Source organism: Acipenser ruthenus, chromosome 15, assembly GCF_902713425.1.
Source record: "Acipenser ruthenus chromosome 15, fAciRut3.2 maternal haplotype, whole genome shotgun sequence".
Lineage (NCBI taxonomy): Eukaryota > Metazoa > Chordata > Actinopteri > Acipenseriformes > Acipenseridae > Acipenser > Acipenser ruthenus.
In genome coordinates, this window is record NC_081203.1 from 31,661,056 (window position 1) to 31,687,092 (window position 26,037).

General features: G+C 44.2%; 1 protein-coding gene across 2 annotated transcripts; it reads right to left on the reverse strand.

The window, feature by feature from the left end:
* Positions 1-663: 663 nt before the first annotated feature.
* On the reverse strand, positions 664-25,146 carry LOC117422413 (protein Smaug homolog 1-like). 2 transcript variants are annotated; one of them, XM_058987912.1, is made up of 12 exons: positions 24,705-25,146; positions 12,576-13,076; positions 10,632-10,913; positions 10,145-10,254; positions 9,759-9,845; positions 9,060-9,291; positions 8,758-8,843; positions 8,330-8,448; positions 7,593-7,797; positions 6,374-6,500; positions 5,408-5,491; positions 664-4,349 (listed from the first exon to the last, which is right to left on the reverse strand). In XM_058987912.1, the coding sequence occupies exons 1-12, from the start codon at positions 24,895-24,897 to the stop codon at positions 4,321-4,323; spliced, it is 2,055 nt and encodes a 684-aa protein (XP_058843895.1). In that variant the 5' UTR covers positions 24,898-25,146; the 3' UTR covers positions 664-4,320. The 2 variants fall into 2 exon arrangements, with proteins under 2 accessions (XP_058843895.1, XP_058843897.1); XM_058987914.1 differs by lacking the exon at positions 10,632-10,913.
* Between the last annotated feature and the right edge of the window lie 891 nt (positions 25,147-26,037).

Here is a 26,037-nt window from a genome sequence, read left to right on the forward strand (position 1 = left end):
TTCAGGAAGATTGCTTTTTGAAATGAGGCGTCTTGCATTGGCAGCTGCATCAAAATATGCAAATAATCCAAAAGGACACATTTTTCATCAAACCTTTTTTTTAATTGTAATACTTTTCCCGTTGCCTGTGGGTATAACATAGACCCCACACATAGACACACAAACACAAAGATACCCATGCATACACACGATTGTGCATTGATTCAGCACACAATACATAGCGTGACACATAACAGTCAAAAGCACTATGCAGTATGTTAGACCTCTAATTTACAGACACACACACATAAGACACACACACACCCATTACAGAGAGATGTACATGACTCTTCACACTGGCATCAGAAGCACATACAGGGTAACGTGATGAGCTGACCACACTAGGCAGCTGACAGAAGGGCTTCTGTTTCACCCAGCTTTACATAACACAAACAGCAACGGTTTATAAATGTTATTAAATAGTTCATATCTGCTACTTATGTTTTTACTATTATTATTATTATTATTTTTATCATCCTCATCATTGCCACTATTTTGCTTCCTCTGTATTTTCTTTTAAAACTCCATATAAAATACTTTTACATTTGGCGTAGATTGGCGTAAAAGAAAAAGGCACTGCCGTTTGTTACTCTAAATATCCGACTTCACAGATTTATGCATGCATTTTTATATAAATAATGTTTTTTTTTTTTTTTTTTTAATTGCTCTAAACCTGCAGTCAATACAGGCCCTTAAGAGACAGCCCGGGGGAAACACAGGAAGTTAAACTGCAGGAAATCACAACGGTTTCTGCGCATTCTACTACAATCGGATTCTGGATTGACTCAACTATTTCTCATTAGCATGAAGTGTAGTATTTTCACTGTAGCAGTGTAGTACTTCAGACTGTAGTGATCAGATGAGTAATAAACTATGGTATCAGTTTAATAAAAAATATACCAAAAATACAAATAAAAAATACACCATGTTCTTTAAGTAGAGTTCCTGTAAAGTGCGGATTCCCAGTATTTCTTTATTTGATTTCCTGGGAGCCCTTAGCTATACCGTGGCACACTGGATAAACATGCTTGCTAAATAACAGTACAGCAGCAGGATGCCAGCAGTTACATGTATTCGATTTTTTGCCAGGAGGGGGTGGTCTGGCGGTGCAGGACTGTGGACCAGGCAGTGCACTGCTATTGCACGAAGATACTGAGGCCACACCTGGAGCCTCTGCAGTGATTCTAACGGACCTAGCGACATCACAAGTGGCACACACACGCACACACGAATACACATATACAGGTAACATGTGTACGGAGGGTAGTATGCGAGAAATATTCCTTTTTGGTGTTTGCACACCATATTGCTTGCTTACAGTATTTGTAGTTTGCGCGGCAAGCGCTAGCCGCACTTTTACTGTCTTTGCATATCAAAGTTTTGGCACAGTATAGTATACAGACATCAGCAATCAAAATGGCATGCTGCGTCTCAAAATACAAAAAACAAACTAAGTAATGATGCTCTTTTGGTATACTACCCTTGATATATAATTAGTAAAACATTTTAAAGCACATTTGGTCAATTGAATGTTGTATAGTTTCAGGAATAGCCTAGAATAATGCTAACCTTTACTTTAGGCTACATATAGGCTATTGTTGAGTAGGCTATACAGCCAAATGGCTGGCTTCCAGATTACAGATGGAATAAACGCATCAATGCTCCTTGCTGCCTGCACTTAGACGCAGCACCCCACCCTGACGCTGGGACCCTGCTAAGCTGACCAGTGGCAAGTTCCCTCCACTTGCTTCTTGTGTTTTAGTGAAGCACAGTGGCTGCTCTCATCTGAACCTCAAGATAGCACAACAATCCGACAGAAAAACTGGTATGTCATTTTTCTTATCCTATAACTTTAATATAAGAGATTATATTTCAAAATTAAAAATAAAAAACGTAACTATGCTAATATCTGAGATGCACTTATGGTCACCAGCCATAGCAAGTTTACATAGGGTATCTTAAATAATACATCCAACGAATATAATAGCTACCTCTGCAACAGTAATCGAAAAAGAAATAAATAATAATTTGAATCTGAAAATAGTTTTAAGGACTTCTCCTCAATTTCGGTGTCTCTTGTGTGAGTTTTTCAGAAACAGTTCCAAACCCCTACCTTCAGTATCCTTCTGAACAACACAGGGTTATTCACAAGTCAGGATTAACAGCACATTCACAGCCGTTAACATTGAGCACCCCCTGCTGTATCTTCAGTGTCATCACAGAGGGCCAATATGACATGCAGTGGCCTCAGGAGTGATTACAGCTGTTCAGTGAGCTGCAGGAAAGATACAGGAGATTTCATTGAAATCATGGGGTTACACTGAAATAAAACTCCCTGCTTTACTTTAAGAAAATTCTACAGGCAGTATTATCCCTGACCTCTGAATGACCCTGCATACCTGGGTAACTTCACCCCCAGTCGTACATTTGAGAACTCAGAGTATTTTAATACTTTTGGCACTTGAACTGGACTTCATTTGAAGTCCAGAAGAAAAAAAAAACCTATGGCCCCTGTAGTCTACTGGATTTGACTCACTAAGGCCTAGTTTCTGCTTGACAACTCGTATGGGACATTCACAAACATTTGGAATACTCCCAGGGAAAAGCAGAGACACACAGAGGTCACCTCTTCTCCAGGAGAATGAGTTTAAAGCTAAGCAATGCTGTCTCAAGCACTGACTGGAAACAGTAGCACATAGAGGGATGTGTTTGTGATTTCCAGTGCCTAATGGAAACACAGGCATTATAGGTAGGATTCCATAGCATGTTCCCCTTCTCAAGGGGTGTTCAATTCAATAATACTGAAACTTACTGTAACTCCATCTCATTACACCTTCATTAGACCTGCCTTTCTTTCTTTCTCTTCCTCCTCCACTTCCCTCACTCTCTCTCTCTCGACCACCGCAGTTCATCCTCTGAACAGACGGCTGCAGTTTAAACACATGTGCACAAGTGAGTTAAAAAAACACCATGGAATTCATTCACTTTTACAGCCGCACGCTGACCAAAAGGATTCAACCTCCTAGGCAGCCTGGGGCTCCTTGAATGCCCTCTGCCGACCTTCCATAAATCATATGGTTCTGCTCAGCCAATCAGATGGATCCATTCAAGAACATTAGAAGACATTGGTGCCTGGTTCTAAGTTGCCTTCCTTCTGATGAGCAGAAGCACTGGCCCGAATTGTGCTGAGAAACATTAACCAATGAAAGCCGTGGACTCGCTTGCTGCTAAAGTCCAACCCTTCAGATAATTAACCACGGGCCACACCACTAAAGACAACTGACTCTGGCCAGCTCTGAACCATGTCAATGGGGCTAAAAGTGAGGGATTCAACAGCACTGAGCACACAGGATCCAGCTTCATAGAAACTAAATAACTGCATTGTCGTTGTCGTCCCCCCCTCTCTCTCTCGTCTTCTTTTCTCTTTCATCACAATTCCCTCGCTCTTTCAAACACCTAGCCTATCCCTTATTTTTTCAGCTCAACCCTTGAGCTTCTACAAATAAACAACAACAACATTTTCACACAGCTTTGCTGCTGGCTGGAAACAACAAAACAAACACAAAAAAAAGCATCAGTTAATATCTACTGTAAGAAAATTATAAAACAGTAAGCATTTACAATAACACTGTCCAAAAAAATAAAAGAACAACATTCATACCTGAACTTTTATAAATGTTTCGGTACCCTTAATATTGGCATTTTTATGTAAACAATAATTAAATATATATATATTTGCTTTTACCATCTATACAAAGCACTGTTTCTCCCACTGTCTTATTCTTTATCCAAAAGACATGCTAGTTAGGTTGTTTCACTGCTTGATTTCGGGGGAGTTGACCTCTTCTGTGAATTGAAGTGTGTCTGCTCTTTCTCTCGCAGTATTTGGTCACACAGGTTCATGGCTTCCTGTCTGATGCCCCCCCCCCCACACTTGCAGCCACCATTCTAATTTCAGAGGTAAGTTACGAGACGACTGTTCCACTGGAGCTGCTCGCAGTTTCCATGGATACCTTGGAGTCTTGGGGTGGAGAGGGGCCGTTTCTGATATCTTCTGAAAAGCCTGGTGCTTGTTAACTTGTTAGATTTTGTTTATAAAAAATTCTTACGAATTGAGAAGAATAAAAATGGAGAATAACAAACAAGGAGCTAGTAAGTGGTGAACGCTGCTTGGTTGGCTGTCCAGGTGACGGCGGGCAGGCGACCCTTCTTGACCCCTGGGTGACCTCTCCTATGACTCACGGCCAGCACTGTCTCCCTGGCCCTCCTCTCTCTATGGCCTCAGATGGTCGATGTCCGGTCAACACCGTCTGCAAACAAAAAACAAAACAACAGCGTTGAATATCATTGCAGTCTGACACACACAGTTTCAAGCATAAATACAAATAAAAACCATATTAACATCATTTACATATTTTATTTAACATCATGTAATCATAGAAAGTACAAAATGATATCGCAAAAGTCTACCGGAATCCATAATAGTAGCACAGTATTTCCTGTTAGATTTCGAAATGTCACATTTTTCAGTTTTTGTCAGTTTTTCGTCGTTAAGTATAGGGAAAACTACAAAACGGTATGTAATTCAATATGTTAATGTAACATTATTCAGCAGGTCTCATTCGACTTTATGAAGCAAAATGAGTTACTTCTATAGGGTGATGCAGAACCTTTGGCCACAGCTGTAGAGTGTCGAGGGAGCCGAGCACACAGATGGCACTCGAACACTGCCCAGTCTGTGGAGGCACCGAGCAGGCTGGCGCATTCCTCAGCACACCACAGCCTGGCTCCCAGGCCCCTCTCCGGGGTGTTTGCTAACGGACTGCACTCACAAAGCCCTGCTTGTCAGCCCGCGAGGCCGGAAACTGAGAGGACACTGTCTCCCGTTACAAACACTCAAATACAGACTTTATTCAAAACTATATAAAAAAAAAAAGATATAAAACACACAGGCACGGCAAACTTATTACCTGTTTCCTTTCATTTATATATATATATATATATATATATATATATATATATATATATATTTTTTTTAAATGTTATCCTCTTTCTACAGTGGTTTACTGATTTCCCATGAACAGAAAAAAGACAAATAAAAAGGTGTAAATGTGCACGTTTTTGCATTTATTTTAGTCACAGGCTGTTGCATGCATAGTTTTTTTTCTTTTTTTCTTTCATGCTTTCCAATGTTGTCATTGACCATAATTTCACCCTGAAATAGCATAATCGTCACATACTGTACTTCTGCTTATCATACTGGCGTAGGACATCTAGCTCTTTACAACGTTACGGGAATGGGATGCACCTGTCCAGCATCCCTTATCCCATGCCACTTTGCTAGAATCTCTTTGATTATATTCCTCACCTCCCAACGCATGCTCGGTCATGCTCAGGCACAAGGATTCCAGGCGATTGTTGATATCTGGTTCTGTCACTGGCACCTGGAACTCTGGAAGACACACAATCTCTTATATTTCACTACAGTGGTCGTGGTCAGAGGTCGTGTGCACATAGTTTTGGATAAACTCAGATTTCAACCAATAACTGACCCCTCTGCTCCCCCCCAATCACATTCAGCAGGCTTGACTTTAGCTGAGTCAACAGACTGGGATTCTAAAATCCCTTCTGGGGAGGGAGAGCTGAATTAGGCACTCGCTGGCTGGATGAAGCTGTCAAATTGCTATATATAGACCCTAAATCCCCCTAGTGATGTCTGTGCCTTAATCAATCCATTAATCTGCCCAGCGTCAGAGAAGCGGGGAAGGAGAGGAGTCTGGGCCAGGCTTCAGGACTGCATACCCTGGGCTTGAGCCAGCCCTTAACAGCCGTGACTGTATGCAAGCCGCCTGGGATCGGCAAGAGATAGAGAGAGGGTGAGAAAGGGAAGAGGGGGAGAGGGGATGGAGGGAAGCGAGGGAGATGGCTGAAGGTAGAGGAAGAGAGAGAGATAGAGAGGGTGAGAAAGGGAAGAGGGGGAGGGGGAGGGGGAGGGGGAGAGGGGAGATGGCTGAAGGTAGAGGAAGAGAGAGAGAGAGGAAGGGGAGAAGAAGTGGAGAAAGGGAGAAAGAGCCAGAGCTGCTCCTTGCAGCACAAAGGCAGCTATTGTGGGAGCGGCGGGCCGAGGCAGCAGTAGCAGTGTTGGTGTCGGGTTCACCCTGCCGCTTCCTTTCATTCTTTTGCTCATTAATTCTTTTTTGCTGTTTTGAAAAGTGTAGCCTTCAGGAATATATAGTATACAGGGACCTGGGAAAATGAATTTCTCACATACATACATACATACACACATACATACATACATACATACATACACACACATAATGTTTGTTCATACCAGCCTGCTGGAACAGGAGCATGTTGTGTGGCGTGGTGTGGACGGGCAGTGAACGTGTGCGCTGCACCGAGCTGTGAGTCCGGCTGGGCATGCTGTTACTACCCCCAGGGTTGGCAAACCACAGGCCCTGAGGAGACACAAGACCAGAGTCACGAGCAAACCTTTCATGAACTCGCTCAGCACTGTGTGTATATATATACATATACATATAGGTTTGAAAGGAGGTATAACTGCAGTGTTACATGTACACAAAAGATTTAAATGATTAAAAAATTATTTATTTCAGGATGTTTCAGACAAAAGCCCTTCTTCAGCTGTTTAGAAAGAAAAGTAAACACAACGCAGTAAACCTGTTATTTTTCAAAAATTCTGTGGATGATGTCTTGACTATGTCAGAATAGAATGCTCATTCCAAGAGGTTCCAAAGTTTCTAGTTTGAAGACAACTTGCGTTCCCTTTGTTTCCAAGCAGCATTTGTTCTACAGCACTGACTGATCCCACAGGTGGTGAAGTCTTCAGCAGTGTGATTATGTGTAATTGTTGAAATGTCAGGCTACTGGAAACGTGTTGATCCGAATGCTTTGTAAATATTCCACGTTTATAAATATAAATATATTGTAATTCCAACTCACTTTCAAACACATTCATCAAGTATATTCCAGAGTGCTATTAGGCGTAGCATTTATTAAATGTCATGAAACACATACAGTATTAAAATCGGTCTCCAGCCCTCCCTCTCTCCATCCCTGTTTCTCTCTCTCTCCCTCACTCAACCCTTTCAGGCCCTCCCGCAAGCCGGGCCAGGGAAAACAGGAAATGCCTGTGTACTGTTCTCACTGACTCGGCCTCTCACTCTCATTCGCCTCCCTTTCATCATCTCTCTCTCCCGGTTTCCTTCACTTTCTCTCCCTCACTCCTGTCTGTTCTAACCCACCCGCTCTCTCGTTCACATTTTCTCTCCCTTAGTCTGCCTTTTCCTTTCTCCACAAAGTCAGCAATCACCCAAACAGACTGTTCTGCCAACACAGACATTTTACTGGAAAAAAATGTGGATCAGGCTGTCAAAAAGTAGTCCTCCAGCTGTGCCCTCTCTTAGGTTTACTAGGATTCTGGCCCTGTGCAAAACTGTTAGAGACAAAAAGTAGTGTATCCTATGCGTTTCTAATACTGAGTGTAAGTCTCTGTGCGTGAGGGCCTACTGGCCGGCCTGCCTACCTACCTGCCTGCCCTGCTTGTGTCCACTAAGAGTGCTGGCAGGGCTGCGCTGGGATGCCCCCAGGATGCTGCTGGTTCCCAGCAAGCCGAGCCTTACTCCGGGCAGGCTGCGCGATGGCACCTGGAACTGCCGTGGGCTCCGCCGCGACATCACCCCTCCCCCCACGCAGCCCGCTGTCGGCAGGGAGTTGGACTGACAGTAGCTACGGCTGAAACACAAACACAAGAAATAAAACTGAAATCAGCTACAAAATGAGAAACAAAACACCTGGAGAGTTCTAGTTTTATAAAACGAACAGGTGTTTTTACCTCTTTCAAAAAACAGGAGTTAATTAAAGAGTAAACGCTTTGAAAATCTGGTGCACAATGTCATGTATTGTAATGAACCCAAAGTGTATCTGTGAATATTAAGGGAAATAGCCACACTTCCAGCCAGTGGAAACAGACAGCAGATCTGGATGGGAGGCACAGATTAGCCAGTGCGGTTGTGATTGTTCTCATCTGGGCGGGGCAGCATGTTCTGAGGTCTTATTGTGCACTCTGCTCAGAATCCTTCACTCAGGGCTCCACCACGTGTTGAGAGCAATCCATTTCACAAGGAACATTCTCCTTACTTCTGCTCCATGCAATACAATGGAAACTTCAACACAGGCGCTGGCTTTATTGTAACAAACTGTGATTTTATCAATACAGAAGCTGTGTGGAGGGTGGGTAGAGCTCCTCCTCTAATGTTAATGATACCTCCTCTGCTGCCGATACCCTGCCATGTCCAAGAGGGATTTCCGCGGTAACGACCTGAAAAGCTTCTGCACCTGCTGTTTCCATGACAACAGGCGCTTCTTCTGCGTCTCTGTGAAGGCCTGTCAGGGAGAGAGAAAGCAAGAGCGAGAGAGAGAAGGACCGAGCGAGAGAGGGATCAGACTGTGCTTCATCAAGACCATTTGTTCGATTCATTTTAGAAATGCGTGCTACATTTTCAGCAGCTTTCTTGTTTGTTTGTTTTTAAACGTTTAATTCAGACCCGTTCTAGAAGCCCACCTGCTTTAGGAAGGCAAGTTCACCCAGAATCCAGGGTGGTCTTCTAGGACAGGTTTTGACTGCAATAATGAAAGCTTCTTTCTGTAAGTATTAGTGGCAAGGCCTTGGGTCCGTGATGGGAGTGTGATTACCTCGTGGATTAGACATCTGTCTATGAGCTGCAGGTAGGAGCTGATGTTCTCTTCATCGGCTCTGGAGACGAGGAGCTGAGTGCACACTGGTAGAGAAAAGAGACCAGAGTGAACCCACACACACTCTCAGGTATCTGGCCTTATAATCATACTACCCCTCATGTCATGGTAATGCTGTGCTATACCATGCTTTAACTATACATTTACCACACTTTGCTATGATTTTACAATGCAGCAATCAATAACTTCTACAAGGCAATCATTAAAAAACAAATCAGATAGTAAATAAAGTAAGTAATTACCTTTTCCCATGACTCGTGTGAACTGTGCAGGGAGATCCCCTTCTGAGATGAGCACGCCCCCCGACTCCCCCTCACCCCCTCCCAGCTGCGATGACAGGGTGATGCCCTTCCCCTCGGAGCCTGGCAGGGGCCGCTGTTCCAAATCCTCTCCGCTGTAGGCCTTGATGGGCGTCAGGATCATCTGGTGCAGCTCCTGCAGAGGGGCGCGAAGACCGCCCCCCTCCAGGACGTCCTGCCACAGGCAAAAAAGAAGAAATGCTTTGTTTAATCTTATTAAAGTATTCAGACCCACAGGAAAACAACTGATCTTCTCAACAATCTTTACAGACTTTCTGTTGAAACCTTTGACCTGACTGCTACAAAACTTTATTTTATTTACATCATATAAATCGAGTCTTTGAAAACTGATTCCATTTTAAACAATGGTATTTCCCTTATGACTTGTTTTCTTCTTTAAATAGACATTATATACCAGTGGCCCTACAGAATACTATAGCAAAGTACACTACAAAAATGTAATTCTCCACACAAGCATCCTTGCTCCAAACCTTAGTCAATCTCACAATACCACCTGTTGTAAAGCGTTTCCCTAAATACAGCATACTGCTCTATGTCCCTTTAAAATGCCTCCCCTTATTGTGCACTGCTCCGACACATGGCCCCTGCCTGTCTCTGTGCCAGACTGACTGACTGACTGACCTTCTCCAGGGACCGCAGCACCATGTGCCGCTCTTTCAGCTTCTGGATGCTGATGACGATCTTGTGCCGCGCTCCTTTGGTGACGTTCTGCAGAGAGAATTACAGACACTGCAAAAACAAGGCAAAGGGAGCAGTGCGGAGCCCCGAGCACTCGGCACGGAAGCAGCTGATGACAATCTTGTGCCCAGCTCCTATCAGTCACTTTCTGCATGGGAGGAGTAGAGTGAGTCGGTGGAAGTGAGGGGAGAGGAACGGAAGGCAAGGGGAGGAGGGGTGGGGAAAGGGAACCTTGCACAGCTAAGCTCTGAGATCTCTGGTAAGGATGATGAAGACAGTGTTGTGCCACGAGCCTCCTTGTCCAGCTTCCAACATGCCAAGGGACTCACCTGCGATTCCAGCTGCCTCTCTGTCAGTGACATCATCTCATCGTAGGTCATGGTTGAGAAGAGAGCTGCGTACTTGTGGAGACGGAGACTCTTCAACCAGGCTGGCACGTCTGCAAGCACAGGCACACGCACATTACTGCACAACACTACACATGTTATCCATAGGTAAAAAGAGAAGAAAACAAACCACCTGCTTCCCTACAAGGACCAGCGTTTAAAAGAAAGCGACAGGAAAAGATGGAAAATGCAGACGGCAGCAGTATCAGGACATTGGGCAATCTGACGTCCTAATATTTCATCCAACTCCGAATACGGGGCCCAACAAGAGTCTTACTGTATTCTTTACTCTTAAGAGACACTCCTTTCAGGCAAAGGCTGCAGCAGTCAAATCTATTTTTCTTAATCCGTATTTATTTCAGTTAAACTACCAACAAATATCTTCTTATTAAAAGTGCAAGAACAATGTGCCATGTCTTCTCTCTCTCACCCCTCATGCCGCTGCCCTCCTCGTGGAATGTGGTGCAGTGTGCCATGCCGCTCATGTGCAGGCCCTCGTCCAGGTGCTCGCTGCCCCCGCTGCCCGAGGACGCCACACTGCTTTGGGGGGACAGGGGCGCGTGGTCGGCGGGGACGGGGCCTCGCGAGCGCAGGTCCTCCTGGGACAGCCAGCCGTGTCCGAGGGGCTGCCGCTCTGAAGCGCTCATCGGGGGGGTGAGGGACACCGAACGCTTGAGGGGGCTATGCTGGCCGCTGTGCCCACCGGGCAGGACTGCAAGACACAAACAAAAGCGCCGTCGCTCAGCGAGACTGCCCACCACCACTGCCAAGTGCTTTCTAGCAGCCCCACTCCAGCCATGGCAGTAACAGGTGCTCATTCACTAAAGAGAGCTGGATAAGCTCATCAGACACACCTGGAGCGCCACCAGCAAGTGGAGCGCTCAGTTTCCTTCTTAAGAAGTCTAAGGACAACTCTGAGCAGTCCATGTTCACTTAAAAAAAAAAAAAAACATGTATTTGTTACGAATGTGTGATTGTGTGAAACCCAACCTAGTGTGTGCAGATGCCATTAAAAACCAAGCAATGATCAATTAAAAATGTCTGGATTACTGCAATTAAACCATGTATCTGGGTCACCCCCCCCCCCCCCCCCCCCCCAGTATTTTAATCTGATACACTGCTAAGGTCTGTTTCTTTCTTTTCAATAGGAGGCAGTGAATGGCTTAGTTAGGTTAATGCTATGTATAGTTTTTTCAGCCTGTCTAAAATAGGTCCCAGCTAACATTACAAGCTCCAGACCCTAAATATTACCCATTTTCCGTAAATACAGATTGTCCTCTCAAGTGATACCATACATGGGAAGGGATATGTGGGACCCAGCTGGGAAATAGACTGCAAAATGTAGACCCGAGTTCTAGCTCTGAGCGGCATTGTGACCAAGTAGTTTTGAAGAAAGGTTCAGCAGGTAGGAAACTGTGGCAGCCACTATGTGCTTAGCAACCTCCACTGATGTTGAAGGCATTAGCCAAAACGACTTTCTCACAGCCTTAGCTCAGAAAGCTCCCACATAAGAGTCCAACTGTGCAGTTTCATTGCAGTGCGAGTGCCAGTGGTGCTGGTTTGGAGCAATGTCCTAAATGCAAAGGCAGTGTCCCAGATGTTAGGTGTTAGGACGGAAAAAAAAAAATGAAGAAAAAGAAGGAAAAGAAAACAAGGCTAATGAAGGAGGCAGGCTCTTCTGTTCTGTATTGTATACTGTTTATAATGTGCAACCGGTCTTAAAGGAGCAAAAACCAAGGCTTAAAAAAACATGTTCTTACCTTTCACAAGTGCAGATGAAACCAGTGTTTATTTACAGTACCACAACACTGTTTTTTCAAAGTATTTATTTATGAACAAAATAGAACTGTTCTATACTCTTTTTGTCAGCCCTCTATCAAAAGCGTTTTATTCAGACTTTAAATAACTCCTGAGTTAAAGCTACAAACACTTTGAGTTACAGGTAATAGGGCATCGCCTGGGCCTTAAACTTGTATGATATGCTGCCTAAAACAACTAACATGTGGCAAAGTAAAGTTCTCTTACCTGTATCACAGGAAGGGAAAGGGGGAAGGAAACCAAGTACTTTTATCAGCTTTTACAGTAGTCTTGTGGCTTTGTAACAGCAGGTTCCTGGACTATAAACTCAAGGTGTACTTTACCAGTGCAGCATATGATTTTGTAAGATCAATCTACTGCAATAAATTCAACTCTAACTGAAACTATAAGAAGTGATAAATGTTTTGGTTATGCCTTCATCCTTGTAAACAGTACGCCATGTTACATGATTAACATGCCATTATCCTTGTAAACAGTACACCATATTACATGATTAACATGCCATTATCCTTGTAAACAGTACGTGTCACACGTTTAACAGGAGACCGGCACTCACTGGTGTTGGCGCTGCTGGCAGTGCCGAGGGCATTGATGGTGGATGGCACGGAGGTGGAGGGGTAGAGGGAGAGGTGCCCGTTCTCGCACCCCTGCTGATGCCAGCCGCCCCCGCCAAAGCCCGAGTCCCGGGGGCTCTGCCAGCCGTTGAGCCGGTCGTCTGAGCCGTGCCGCTGGTGGTGAGGGTAGAGGTGGTGAGGGGTCTGGGCACGCTCCAGAGAGTCTGCCCGTGCGGCAGCACGCTCCTCCAGGTGGTTCAGCCACAGCGCCAGCGCTGCCCGGTCCTCCAGAGACGTGGCCGGGTGTATCAGTGCGTACGACAGCAGCTGCCGGCTCTCCTCCAGGTGGCGCCCGTGCTCGATGGAGTGCGCCAGGATATTGGGCAGCAGCTGCATGTACTCCCCCTTGGCCTCAACGTTGCCCGGCTGCAGCAGGGGCAGGTGGGTCAGCACCAGAGAAAGGACCCGCTCCTTGGGTTCACCCTGCCACTGGCTGATCAGAACTGCAACAGGGAGGGAGAAACACAGGGTCAGCGACAGCACTCAGTGAGAGAGAGCAACAGTTAAAAATGCCATTCAGGGGACAGGCAGGAAATATCTGCACAGGATTCAGCATAGTGTTTATTATAAGTGGAGCTTTTTTATGGACTCTAAACATTGTTTTTTTTAATGTTAACATTAAAGGTGTAAGACTAAGCAGGGACACTTACAGCAGAAAATGACTTATACGGAAAGTCAACTATAAAAAAGCAGGTGGTCAGGCTCCATAGCTAACAGCATGGAGGGGAAGCTATGTTCGTGTTATACACTGTTCCAAAGGTGTCTGAACTCTCCGCTACAGACAGTCCTCAATAATAACCCTGCACCTACTCAATGCAGAGCATGTGTCAGCCAGGCTGATTTAACATCGTTCTGGAGGTCTCAGGATCAGGATGTGCTGGCATGACACTCAGGCACTGGGCTGCATTTGCAAAAACACCTTTGCCTGTTTTGATGGGACTAACTGTAATAATTGAGGGGGGGGAGGAACCAGTTCTAATGAACCTGCTTGTATGTGACCAAAGAACATCTTGCATGATTTACTGTGTATATGTACATCTCACACAATCCCTTTGAACTGCACACAAAAGCTGAACAGCAGCTGGTTCAGAAGGAATTCGAAATACCGGCTGCAAATAAGACATTGCGTTAGTAGTGCTTTTAAAATACAGTATACTGTGCATACTATTTATATAGATGCTTCCACACATGGTGAACAGGGTAAGGAATGGAGGAGTCATCATCTTATTTCTTTTTCAAAATGTTAGAAGCTAAGTAAAGCAGCAAGTTCAGACTCTGGGCGCAGGTCTATACATAACTATTGTTGCCTATTTGACAGGAACCCTCATTCCAACAAGGCTCTGCAAGGGTTATAGATACAGCAGGTCACGGCACCGCATTGTCTCTTTACTGCACTCACACAAATAGAGACTCTGTAATGGGTTAGGGGGTCTGAACAAGTTTCAGGGATTACTGAGTGAATTTTTTTTTGAAGGTAAGAAGTATAATGTACAGTAAAACAAGACACAATTTCGCTTGTTGTACACAATGCTTTTATTTTATTTTTGTGGCGTATTTGGTATTGTGATTGTTATGTTTAAAAAAAACAAACCTGATTTACAATGCCCCAAAACAACAGGGAGATGGGAAAGCAAGCACACACAACAGGGTGTTGAAGCCTGGTTCACTATCTGCACGCCTGGGATGTTGTTTGGCACAAGGTGAAGCAAAGTGCCATTAAACAGTCCAGGCCTGCGGATGCGGGAACCCATTTGAACACCCTGGAGTGTGTTATTGCACCCCTCCCCCACCCCTGCCAAAGTGAACTGGATGTCAAGTGAATCCGGCAGAATGCTTCGAAGAGTTCCGAGCGCTCTTAGTATAGTGACATTATTAAACAGGTTGGGACTCTTGTTGAAATGAGATTGCTCTCTCTCCTCTTGTTGAAATGAGATTGCTCTCTCTCCTCTTGTCATTTTATAAGCAGCCATATTCCCGCTACGCACACATCATCATCTCCGGGATAAACAGCAGATATTCCAGCTCAGTGAGGAGTAACTGCAGAGTATTGACCTGTGAGGGAAGTCTGAACATTCAGGCAAGCAGGTAAAATGAACATCGTGACTGTCCTGAATATGTTCTGAACGAAACCCGCGGGGTTATTAATCCACAAGCCATACAGTACCAGGAAGAACAAGAGGCACTGGAACAGTGATAATGTCTGATAATGCCGGGTACTATGTGACATTTAGAGAACACAATCCTCACTTGAGAGGTTTTCTATTTCATGTAATGATAACATCACGGATGCTGAAGCTCATACTGATGCATAAAATAGGAAGCCGTTTCAATAGCGCTGTCTTCAGGTGGTTACTTTCTTCTGATCCCATCATTGAGTGTTTAAAGTTCTGGATGAAGCATTGCTGCAACCTTCACACACTGGTTTGCGTTCCTGCGGTTCCTTGCTTGCGTTCCTGCGGTTCCTTGCTTGCGTTCCTGCGGTTCCTTGCACTTTCCTTGCGGTCTGTCAAGCACTTTGTTATCAAGCCCACTTAGCTTGGAATGCTCTACACGCTGATAGGCTAGTTTATAAACATGAGTATTTTGAATCTAATGAATGAAATCTGGAATCTGGTATTTTACCAAGTGCTGATGTCAGGATTTTCATTCTGTGAGTTCCCAAAATCTACAACTAAATGTATTAAACATATGAGAAAGAAACCATTGAAAGGATTAAAATAAAATAATACTGTGGTCACCTTAAGAGAGCCTCAGCATTTTAGGACATAATCATGTGATTTCATTAATCAAGCCGCTGCTCTGCTCATGACTCGGGTTCTGCTGCATTTAGCTGGTAATCAAGCCCTCATGACATACAGTGACACCCTGCTCCTAAAATTAGAGCCCTCAATTTGACTTGGCCTCCATCCTGCCTTCCCTCCCTCCCTCCCCCTCCTGCTTCTGGAAGCAGCAGCGAGGCAGGGACACACAGTGCTTTCTCTCTCTCCTTCTCTCCCTCCCTTACGCCAATGATCAGCACAGTTGTGCATGGCCATACAACGTGTTCTCTCACTCTCCCTCCTTCCCTCCCTGTCTGTCTCTATCCCTCCCTCCCTCCCTTCCTGTCCCACAGACTCTCTCTTTTCCTGCCTTACCTCTCTTAGCTGAGTGTAACAGAGACCCACATTGCTCTCTTTTTCCCCAGGACCTGCCAGTTCACAAACTCCCTGAGATATTTACAGACCCTCTTAGCCACAGTGGAAAAAACACAAAACCGTACAACAAGAAGTTGGGATAATTCCATGCATTTGTAACTGTTAAGTTACAGTTTAATCAGTATTAAACAGTAGTTTAATCTGAAGGCAACCAACACAAAAAATAAAAATGTAACTGGTTTATATTATATGTGATTAGGGATGTAATGATACGTATTTCAATATGCAGGTCACAATACGATAGGTATCACAGCGATATGTGTGCTGGTCCTGATCGGCTACTTTTATGATGCAAAATAACATCGAGTGATCATTTAATGGTGGACTAGTTAGTTAATGAATTGATTACAGAGAGTATGTTTTCATGCCAACTATAAAGCACACTTATTCTTCAAGAACCACTCGGTGAACAACAAGGGGCTCTGTTGTGCTTTTGGTCTCGTATCCCAATCCAAACGATACATACCTCTTTACAATGCATCATGTAAAGAGAGGATCACGATTCACTGATGCACAATGAACTGTTACAGTCCTACATGTAACATGCAACAAGAATTGTAGGTGCTGGAGCCGAGACAGACCATTACACTTGATTGAAGCCTGAGCTTGAATTAACATGGTTCTATATATATCATAGTGCTGTCATAGTATGCTTATTGCAGGTAATCCCATCTAAGGAGCCCCATGGAAATGAGAATCAGGGATAGTTGAGCATTAACACTGAGCCAATCATGTATGTAATGGTATACCTCAACATGTGGGCGCTACTGTGATGGCACCAATAATCTCTCTCAAATGTTCTTATAAGTGGCATGCAGCAGCTTATATCACTAACAGATGCAATAGGGCTGCGTGGAACTACTTAATTCTGAATTGCTACTTCATTGGAGTGCAACAGGGGACCGTATTGCAGTTCACATGTAATTACATTTCAATTCCCTCCTCTTGCTGCAAAGCGTCGCCCTGTTCCTAGACGCACACCCTGCTGCACGGCCGAGCAGCAGAGTGGAAAATGTGAGCAGCTCCCTGAGCCTCTCTGTGAGGTGATTAGAGCCAGGCTTTACTGCTGACCCCCAGCAGAACTGTCTGCAGCGCGCTCGTATGAACCGACAAAGTGACTCATCGGAATCCACAGCCACAAAGGTGTCAGTGCTTCCCATTCACCAGCCTCCTTCCTGGACTCAAATCAGCATTGCTAAGGGAGTCTTTATGAAGCACACACTCAGCTCTGTGCTCCGTCATTCGGAGCAGGTCTGAGCAGGTGCTGTTTCTCTTACCCAGGATCTGAACAACAATGTAAAGATCAAACCATTTGACTTTTGATTTAGAAGTGGTTCCAAACAAACAAACAAACAAAAAAACCCAGTTAGTTAGTAACTTGTTTTTTTGTGGAACCAGAAGTCTCTTGGTAGATCATAATATTTAATAGATCACATGTTTATTAATGGCGATGGAGTAACTGTATGGACAGGGCTTGTATTATGACATTACAGTAATGTATACTGTAAATAAACAAGTATAAACTACAGGAGCTCAGTGTATACAGATATATGAATAACGGCTCACCTTGGCATTGGTTACTGTTCTCTCAGCCACATGATGACACAATGTACCGCTAACCAAAGAATACCGGGTTAGGTGGCGGTTGTGAATTACTAATTTTATTTATTATCTGCATGCCTGACAGCACCCAAAAGGGTATAAAGAGTGGTACTGTACTGAACTGAACTGAAGTGCCCTCCTACACAGAGACACGGAGCCACCTGGCTGGCATTAAAAAGGGATTGTTCAAAATAACAAGTTTAACAAGATTTGTTTAAATGGTATTCTGCAAACTGGAAACCACCACACACAAGCCTGGGAGTAGACACTCTGCATTTAGCAGGCACATGATTCCTGTTCTAAAAATACCCTTTCCACATCACACAGACCCAGGAATAGAGCAGGGGAGACGAGGGCTTGTTTATAAAGAAGTGCCAGGAAACGCAGCCCTGCAGGAGGAGAGGTACACAGGCTGCACCAGAATGGAAGGGAGGGAGTGAGTGTGCAGGGTCAGGGGTGTAATGAACCCCGAATCTGAGAGTGAATTACACGTTGTTTTCATATGGAACACATTTTCCCAATCATGATCCTTTATGTGCTCCTGCTTCTGTTAGATCAGTCTGTGTCTTTAGTGTCAACCCCCATTTCCCCAATTCTGAGCTTTTCTTGTGATTTAATTAAACATTTAGCTAGCTAAACAGTTAGTGGAATAAAAAAAAAAAATGCTATTCAACACACATACTGTAGATCTATGTATATTGTACCATAGAGATCCCAGGATAGCAGCACTGTTGTACAGCGGTAGAATCCATGATGTAAAACCACAGAGGAAAGTGGGGAGAACAGGGCATTGTGGAGCCATTCTGCACGGAGCTCCCCCAGCCATCTCTCCGACTCTCAGCTCCAGCTCAGAGCTTTGGAATGTGCTGGCATACCACAAGTCCGGCTGAAGAATGCTTAGTTTCCGACTTACTGCACAGCATCCCAAACGGCACTGGTTAGACACATACTTTCTCTTTGAGATCACCCAGCCCCAACGATAACAAACACTTCCTTCCACAGCCCCCGCCACCCCACTGCTGACCTGAGCCGCTCATCTGAAGACGGGGCTACCGATTCCAGTCTGAGGGAAACACACTGCACAGCACACATATACACTACATTGTTCAGGATTTATACCACCATTTTAGGTAATCATTTATGGTGACCAAAACCGAACACAGCAAGTCAAAACATCTCTCTCTCTCTCGTTTCTGTTTTTAACCATTCTGCCATCTCTCACTCTCTACTATTCTCAGCCAATAGGGAACAGGGACCTGCTGGCAGCTGAGCCACCCAGCCTCTTGTTACCATGGTGAGAGAGAGCTTATAGCCCAGCCCACACTACTAACATGACAACAGATTCCAAAATGCTTTGTTTCAGAAAAACAATTTTGGTAAACATGAGAATAAAGCCCTGGAAACTGATTAACTTCAGTGAAGTCTTCTTGCTTCAACAGTCTCTGAATTTTCCATCACTCACGCACAAGCCAGCATCGGGAGACAGCAAAAACAGGTAAACATCGGCACACTTTGCGGAAAGGCTTTTTTAGGTCTATCTGTTGGCTTTAAGAGGCCACAGCTATTAGTATGGCTCAGAATATCACAGCCCTTACTGCTAGTATGTGTGGAATGTAAGGCTCAGTCTGCCTGCCTAGAAACCCCAGACCTCTATTTAAGGAAATGGCTGGGTTCGTTTCACTTACTGCCTTCCCTTTTGCAAAAAGAATGATTTTTTTTTTCCTATCTAGAAGAGCACTTTAACCCTTGCTCTACTAAGAAACTATCCCCCCCACCCCCCGAAGACAGAAACAACACTGGCTAATTCACTTGACTCTCAAGCCATTCCACCTCTGGAGTCCTGGGCTTGAATCTGTTGGCTCAGGTGACAAGTGAAATAAGATAGGTGTTATCAGCTTACCCCCAGTAGACAGCAGCATAATCCACACTGCAAAACAAACACTGTGCAATTAGGCACAATCGGAAGTCTTCGATTGAGAGAAGCCTAGGACTAATTGGCAGGGGGGTGTATAGGTAAGGATTGAGGTGCTCCTGCTCCCATCAGTTTACAGAGCTACAAGGTAAGCTCACCAGGTACTGTTCCTGACTCTACCATGCGCCATTGCCCCTTATTGTCCTAAAGCACCGAATTCACTGGCACCAGGACTATTTACCTTAATTACCTTGGTATCACCTTGTTCTGCTGAAGCCCTGAGCCAATGGTGTCCCCTTGTTCTACTGATGCGATGAGCCGATGATGGGAACCAGCCAGGCAGTTGGTAGAATCTAGTCTGTCCAAATTACAAACTTCCAAACCTAACACAACTCAAGGCTCAATTACCACCACCCCCCTCCGACAGAGTTTAATAAACAGCAGCAGGACATTTTAACCCTAGGACTTGTTCACTATGAAGGCTTGTGCTGTATATTTTAGGTCAAAATATCGGTCAGGGTGTCCTTGGCTCAGCGTGTGTTCATCTTCGCCCTCCCGAATCAGCGCAGGGGTGGTAGCGGTGAGCCGACCGTAATAAATAATTGGCCATTCCAAATTGGGAGAAAATAATAAAAATAATTGGCAACGACTAAATTTTAAAAAAATAAAATAAAATAAAAAATAAAAGAGTAACTTTGAGGTGAGCTACACTACACCCTCAACCAAGTACTGTACATAGGATAAGCCCAGCCTGAAGGAGCTCCACAGCTGCTATGGGGAACATCAGGCAATGGAAAGTGATGTCGTCAATTCCCAAGGGGAAAATACATCTGCTGAAAGGCATTCCCATTCTATTACAGCCTGGAGAGCAGCCAGCGAAAACCAAAAAAAAAAAAAAAAAAAGGGAAAAGAGTTGCAACAGTGTTGGAGCTGTGAATCAGTGTCAAACCCTCCCCTACACCCTGCACCGAGACATAACTGCGAGGGGAAAAATCCACACTCAACCACATGACAGCCAGCGCAGTTCATTCAGAAAAAGAGAATAATGATGGAGTTGTACTGGAAGGGTTAGGGTTAGGGCTGCACCCATCCCAGCTGAGCTATTCCAGGAGAGCCACTCCCACAGGCTGCGGCAGAGCTGTGCTCCTCTGTGCATGAAACAGGGACTCTGCAAAGCAGGACACACTGTGGGACTGAAAGACATTTCAACTCATTATCACTCATACAGGTGCAGGTCTAGTTGGTGTGATCAAACTTTATTTGTGGCACCTCATTCAAAACATGGACCCTCATGCACTGATCGATAACTCCATTCTTCAAGCTTTTAACACACACTCCTAGCCTCCTACCAACCTTTCAAGGTTGCATTTTCTAACTTCTAATGTAGTCTATAGATTATGAGGACGACCTTATGCTTGTGTGTGTATTGGTTCATAGTTCTTCTACTGTGACCATATCCTCTGTCAGTGGGACTGATTCCCACTATAAAAAAACATAAACACCTATACTCTCTACTTTCTAACAGAGTGTACAGCAGGTTTGGAAGAACACTGCAGTTTAGAAGAATGGTGACAGGTTTAAAGCTAGACTGTATATATATATATATATATATATATATATATATATATATATATATATATATACACACATCAGTGTATTTTTTGGTAGTGTGAGTGCAGTCCTGGGCTGGAAGGAAGGATTGCAGCAGTGTGAGTGAGGTAGACCAGCTGTGCTGGAATACAAGGCAGCTGGGGGGAGTGGGGACACTGTCCTTTCCCTCGGTAAACACTAAGCCTCTCCCAGCCCTTATAACCAGAGTATACTGCCCAGGGGCAGTCATAACCACTCCTGTCTGCCCCCTTTCCAAGCAAGCTGCTTGGCAAGTCAGGCCTCCTCTGAGCCCACAGCTATGCAGTGTTTCAACAGCCTCATGCTACCATGTGCCCAGGAAGAAAATCATTCTGCCCTCAGAGTGCCAACCTCTGTCCGATTTACTTTTCAGTGAGTGGTTGAAATGATACACAGACACTCTGTTCCAAACTTCTGAAATATGTGTTTGTTTTTTTTTCAGAATGAGAAACAAGTGCATATTCAGAGTTTTTTGTTTATGAAAGCAAACGGGAGAACAAGGCAGCTGAACAGGGCGACACACAGAACCTCTTTTTTTACACACTCACAAACTCTTGGCCGTTATTCTGTTCCCATTCCTCAGGCTCTGTGTCTGCCTCTTCAACAGATTCATGGGCCAGAAATAAACTGTTTGCTCATGTGTGGGTGAAATTAAATATTTAGACACACGAAAGAGACAAGTTCTCTTTCTTTATAGAACGGCGAATAATATCTGAAGTCTTAAAAACAGCTGAGTGAAGGGAGAAGGAAAATAAAATTGCTGTTTTGGTGTTTGTGTGGATCAATTGATATGTGTAAGTGTGGTAACTGGTGAGAAACATGATGATGTGCACAGTTTGCACAGTTTTTTTTTTGTTTGTTTTTTTTAATCAACCTGTCAGACCTAAAGGGTCCTTAAAGTTGGTGTTAAAGAAAACTTCTAGTTCTGAAATGTTTAGTTTAGTGCCAGATTTTGAAATTGCAGCCATTTATTACCATGTGGAACTTGAAATCTTAAATCTATACTTTATAGAAGTGAATGAAAATCCCACATAATGGTAGCTATTACTTGTTGTGTGTGTGTGTGTGAGAGAGAGAGTAAAGCATGTCTTTATTCGGGTACAAACGAAATAGAGTGCACTGGATTAAAGAAACACGTTTCTAGATCTATGTAAAAATGGTAAGTATGTACGTACATAAAGAACCCCCTTAAATCCACGGATCCTAATACTTTTGAAAAACACTGCAAGGGGAATAACAAAATAATTGTACAAATGGAAATGTTACCGCTTTGCATAACAAAGTTATGAGCTCCCCTGCACGTCCACATACACTCTGCTCTGCGTGTAGGATTCCTACGCATGTGTAATTAGGGACCATGCCAATTAAAGGAACATGAATGGTTTTAATTACAGTATTACTGTACCAAACATACATTGCAATTGTCAGACATCACAGAAGCACAGGAGACGTTACCAGGTATGGGCAAGATCCACAGGAGACCGATCTACATCCTTAACCCTACGTGTCTGTGCACACTTGCAGTTGTGTCTTGTATGCAAATGTATATTATGACCCCTTCACTCAGAACCGGTATGCCAGTGTGTATTCTTCCCCAGGTACCTCACAGGAATGTACCTGTTCTTCAGTGCATTTGTAAAGTCTCTTCTGCTTTATTTCTTTCTTCTCTGTGAATTGCGCGCGAGACATACAGTACAGGAGTCTGTATCTCATGAAGTTATGGGAGGAAGATGAACTGATGGAAATGAGGAAGGTCCTGATTGAAATATTAAATAGCTGACTTATTTACTCATTTGCTTTTGTAATTTAAACAAATGCACTACACAGGATCCAGAAAGGCAGTGTGCAAACTCTGATTTCCTAGTCTCAGGGGCTGCTTGTTGTTACTTGGAAAAGCCACGTTGCCCGAAAACAAACAGCAACTCACACAGAATACCACAGCAGAGTCTATTGTACATGAGCGGACTCGATCATCAGATAGAGAAACCTGCAGAATAAAGTCAGTCATTCACGAGTACAGTAGGCTACCTCTCCAGAACTCCCAGCCGCAACCCCTCACATCGCCATCGGTTTGTATGAACAGCTGGAATTATAAATGCATGGAAACCAAAATCAAAACCCATATTATAAACTGACGCGAGGTTTCCTTCAGAGTTCTGTAACTGAAAGCCTCTGATCTGGTTCATACAGACACAGGCCCGCTGTGTTGCAACACGGTAATTGAAGTTCCGATCTACTGCACAACACACACGGTTCAATGGGATTCTACAATGCACAGTACAGACAGTACATTCTACTGTATTACAAGTAGGACCGCACACCTGCCACAATGTTGTGAAAACAATAATGGGACATTATAAACCTTTAACTCTACGTTTTCTTAAGAGGTCAGATTGTAAAATGCAAATAAGCGTAACTAGAAATGAAAGCATTTTTTTTTTCAATGTACATTAAATAAAGTGCTTTATGCACATCTGTGTGAAAGTCTGTGTTAACAGTGCATACATTATGGGTCGCAATCGCATCAGCTGTGAAATCTGAAAGGTTAAACAATTCTTCATATCGTAGGCTACCGCTGGATAACGAAAAATCAAGGACGTTTTTCAGAGCCTTAGGGCATTTCAATGTACGGTACAGCACAAATGCTTCCAATAGCTTAACTGAAGTTGCAATCTAAAATAATTCCTCTCTCATGAAATACTCCACTATGAACTAGTCTGGAATTATCTTGTTTTTTTTTCCAGTAATAACTAAGGTTGAGGTTTGAGGAAGAGTTTTAATGTTTTTTTTCCAGAAATAACGGTTAACAATTAAAAGTTAAAGTTGGAGTTTGGTCTGGGATTAGGGCAAAAGAATGAACTAATTTGCAGTGTGTAAATAAGGGAATTACATTGTGTAGCTACAGAGCTAATACTGGTAGCTGTCATTTTAGGTATCCTTCCACATTGTTTCTGCTACTGGAAAAACCAAAGGCCAACTACAGGCAACTACTGATGGGTCTACGTGTGGCTGTGATTGGTGACTCCTGTAGAGTATTGCAATGTCATTACGCAAAATCATCCAAACACTGAATATGTGGGGGTTTTCTGCAATCACTGCCATTCCAGGTGCACCCGGGAGGCTGTCCTGAGGGGCACCTTGGCAAAGCAGCCAATCTTTCATTGTTGCACCTACTGTCAATCATGTTCCTTGTGATGTCACCGAGATGCCATGAGTGTTGCGTAGCCTGGTATTCATTAATGGTCCTGTGATTTTAATGTGTCCAAATATTATTTTACCCCCCGTCTTGGAATGCTTTCCCTGCCTCACCGCTGCGATTCCCTGCATGGCTCGGGAGACCCGAGGGTTCAGTGGGTGTCCTCTGATCCCACGACCAAGCCAGCTTCCCTTTCCACCCAGCTCACTGAGCGCCTGGCCAGCAGGTGTCGCTGTAGCACGGTGAGGAGAAACAGTCCCTGTCGGTTTTGCCTCCCTAACCCACGGGAGCACCAAAGCCAATGCGACGCTCCCTTCGGAGTCCCCAGTGAAGACAGGCCTACTTTGCACAGCCAGGACGCTGTGAACCTGCGCTGTGTGACTCACCCTGCGCACCACATGGCTGCACTTCTACCAGGAGAGCCACTCAGGGACCGAATGCTTGATATCACTGTGATGTAACCACCAGACTTGTATTGGTACTGCATGAATACACCTTAGTACAGTATTATTATTATTATTATTATTGATATACTCACCAGGGTTGTTCGCTTCTAACTCCAGCACCTGCAGCTCGGTGCAGTCCGCAAGAGAGTGCTCGAGACAGAGCTGCAGAAAGCGTGCCTGAGTCCTGCTCACTTGCTTCAGCAGCGACAGCAGCGCCACCGTCTGCTCGCACTCATTCCAGCCCTTGAACCAACCGGCCAGCACTCTAACCTGGTCGCGAAACATCGTGAACCAAACAAATAAGTATGAAGAGTCTTTGTTTGAAATGTTCCCGCTGCTTCCTTATAATTCCTTTGCACAAAAAAAAAAATCGTATTTTTTTGTATTTATTTTTAACGAGTTATGTAAATATTGTATGTATTTTATTTTATTTTGCAGTATAGCGTTGTCTTTTATTTTTCTTGATTTTGGTCTTCATTAGAAGTTTTAAGAGGGAGGGCGGGGGTTTTTTTGTTTTAGTTTTCTTTCCTCCACCTTTGTTTGGCAGTTCAGAAGCTCAACTTGAAGTTTTTTTTTTTTTTTTAGAGTTCCATTCTCATGGGGTGTTGGACCTGCGTTTTTTTCCCCCACGTTCCCAGGGCACAGCTTATTTCTAAAAAGGAAAAAAGAAAAAAGAAATTAACTGTCATGTGATGTGGACATCCTGGCTGATTGTAACTGGAGAACTCTTCCTAAGAAATATGACAAAAAAATAAAGATAGAGCAAAATGAAAAAGATAGATAATACCTGTATCTGATTGAAATTGGAAGCTTAATCCATTCACACACACACACACGTAGTCAATGTACGTATACACTACGCTACACACACACATACAGTACAAACGCCGATTTTAATTGAGCTCGCTCCTCTGCCTCTACACAATCACTCTTCACATCACAGAAATGCAAAGAGAATGCAGCATTGCCCCTGTTGCTTCAGCCAGCTAAATATGACTCAGTGGTGCAGACTTTCATTAACGTGGGAGGAAAAAATAGACGAGTTATAAAGGAAAGCGTGCATTGCGGAAAAATAGGCACTTAACTGTACACCGGACCAACGGCGGGCAGGAGCAGCAGAAGCAGACATGCCACGACGGGGTACTACGGATGGAGGCGACCCCTTCGGATGTGGGCCTGTGGCATACTCTACCGAGGCAAATAAATACACTGCACCCACCCCGACCTAAATACAGCCTTCGGGAGCAGCCAGCGCATTATATTTGTGTGTGATTTTCTTCAGTATGACCTCCCTTAATCAGAATGCAGGGGGCCGCCCTTGCACTGCGCTGCACAATCCGTCTAGTCGTATCCGTAACCTACTCGGCTTATCCCGTTCGGCAGTTACATTAACCCAAAGCTTTCGAAGCATCGTCTGTTCTTCGC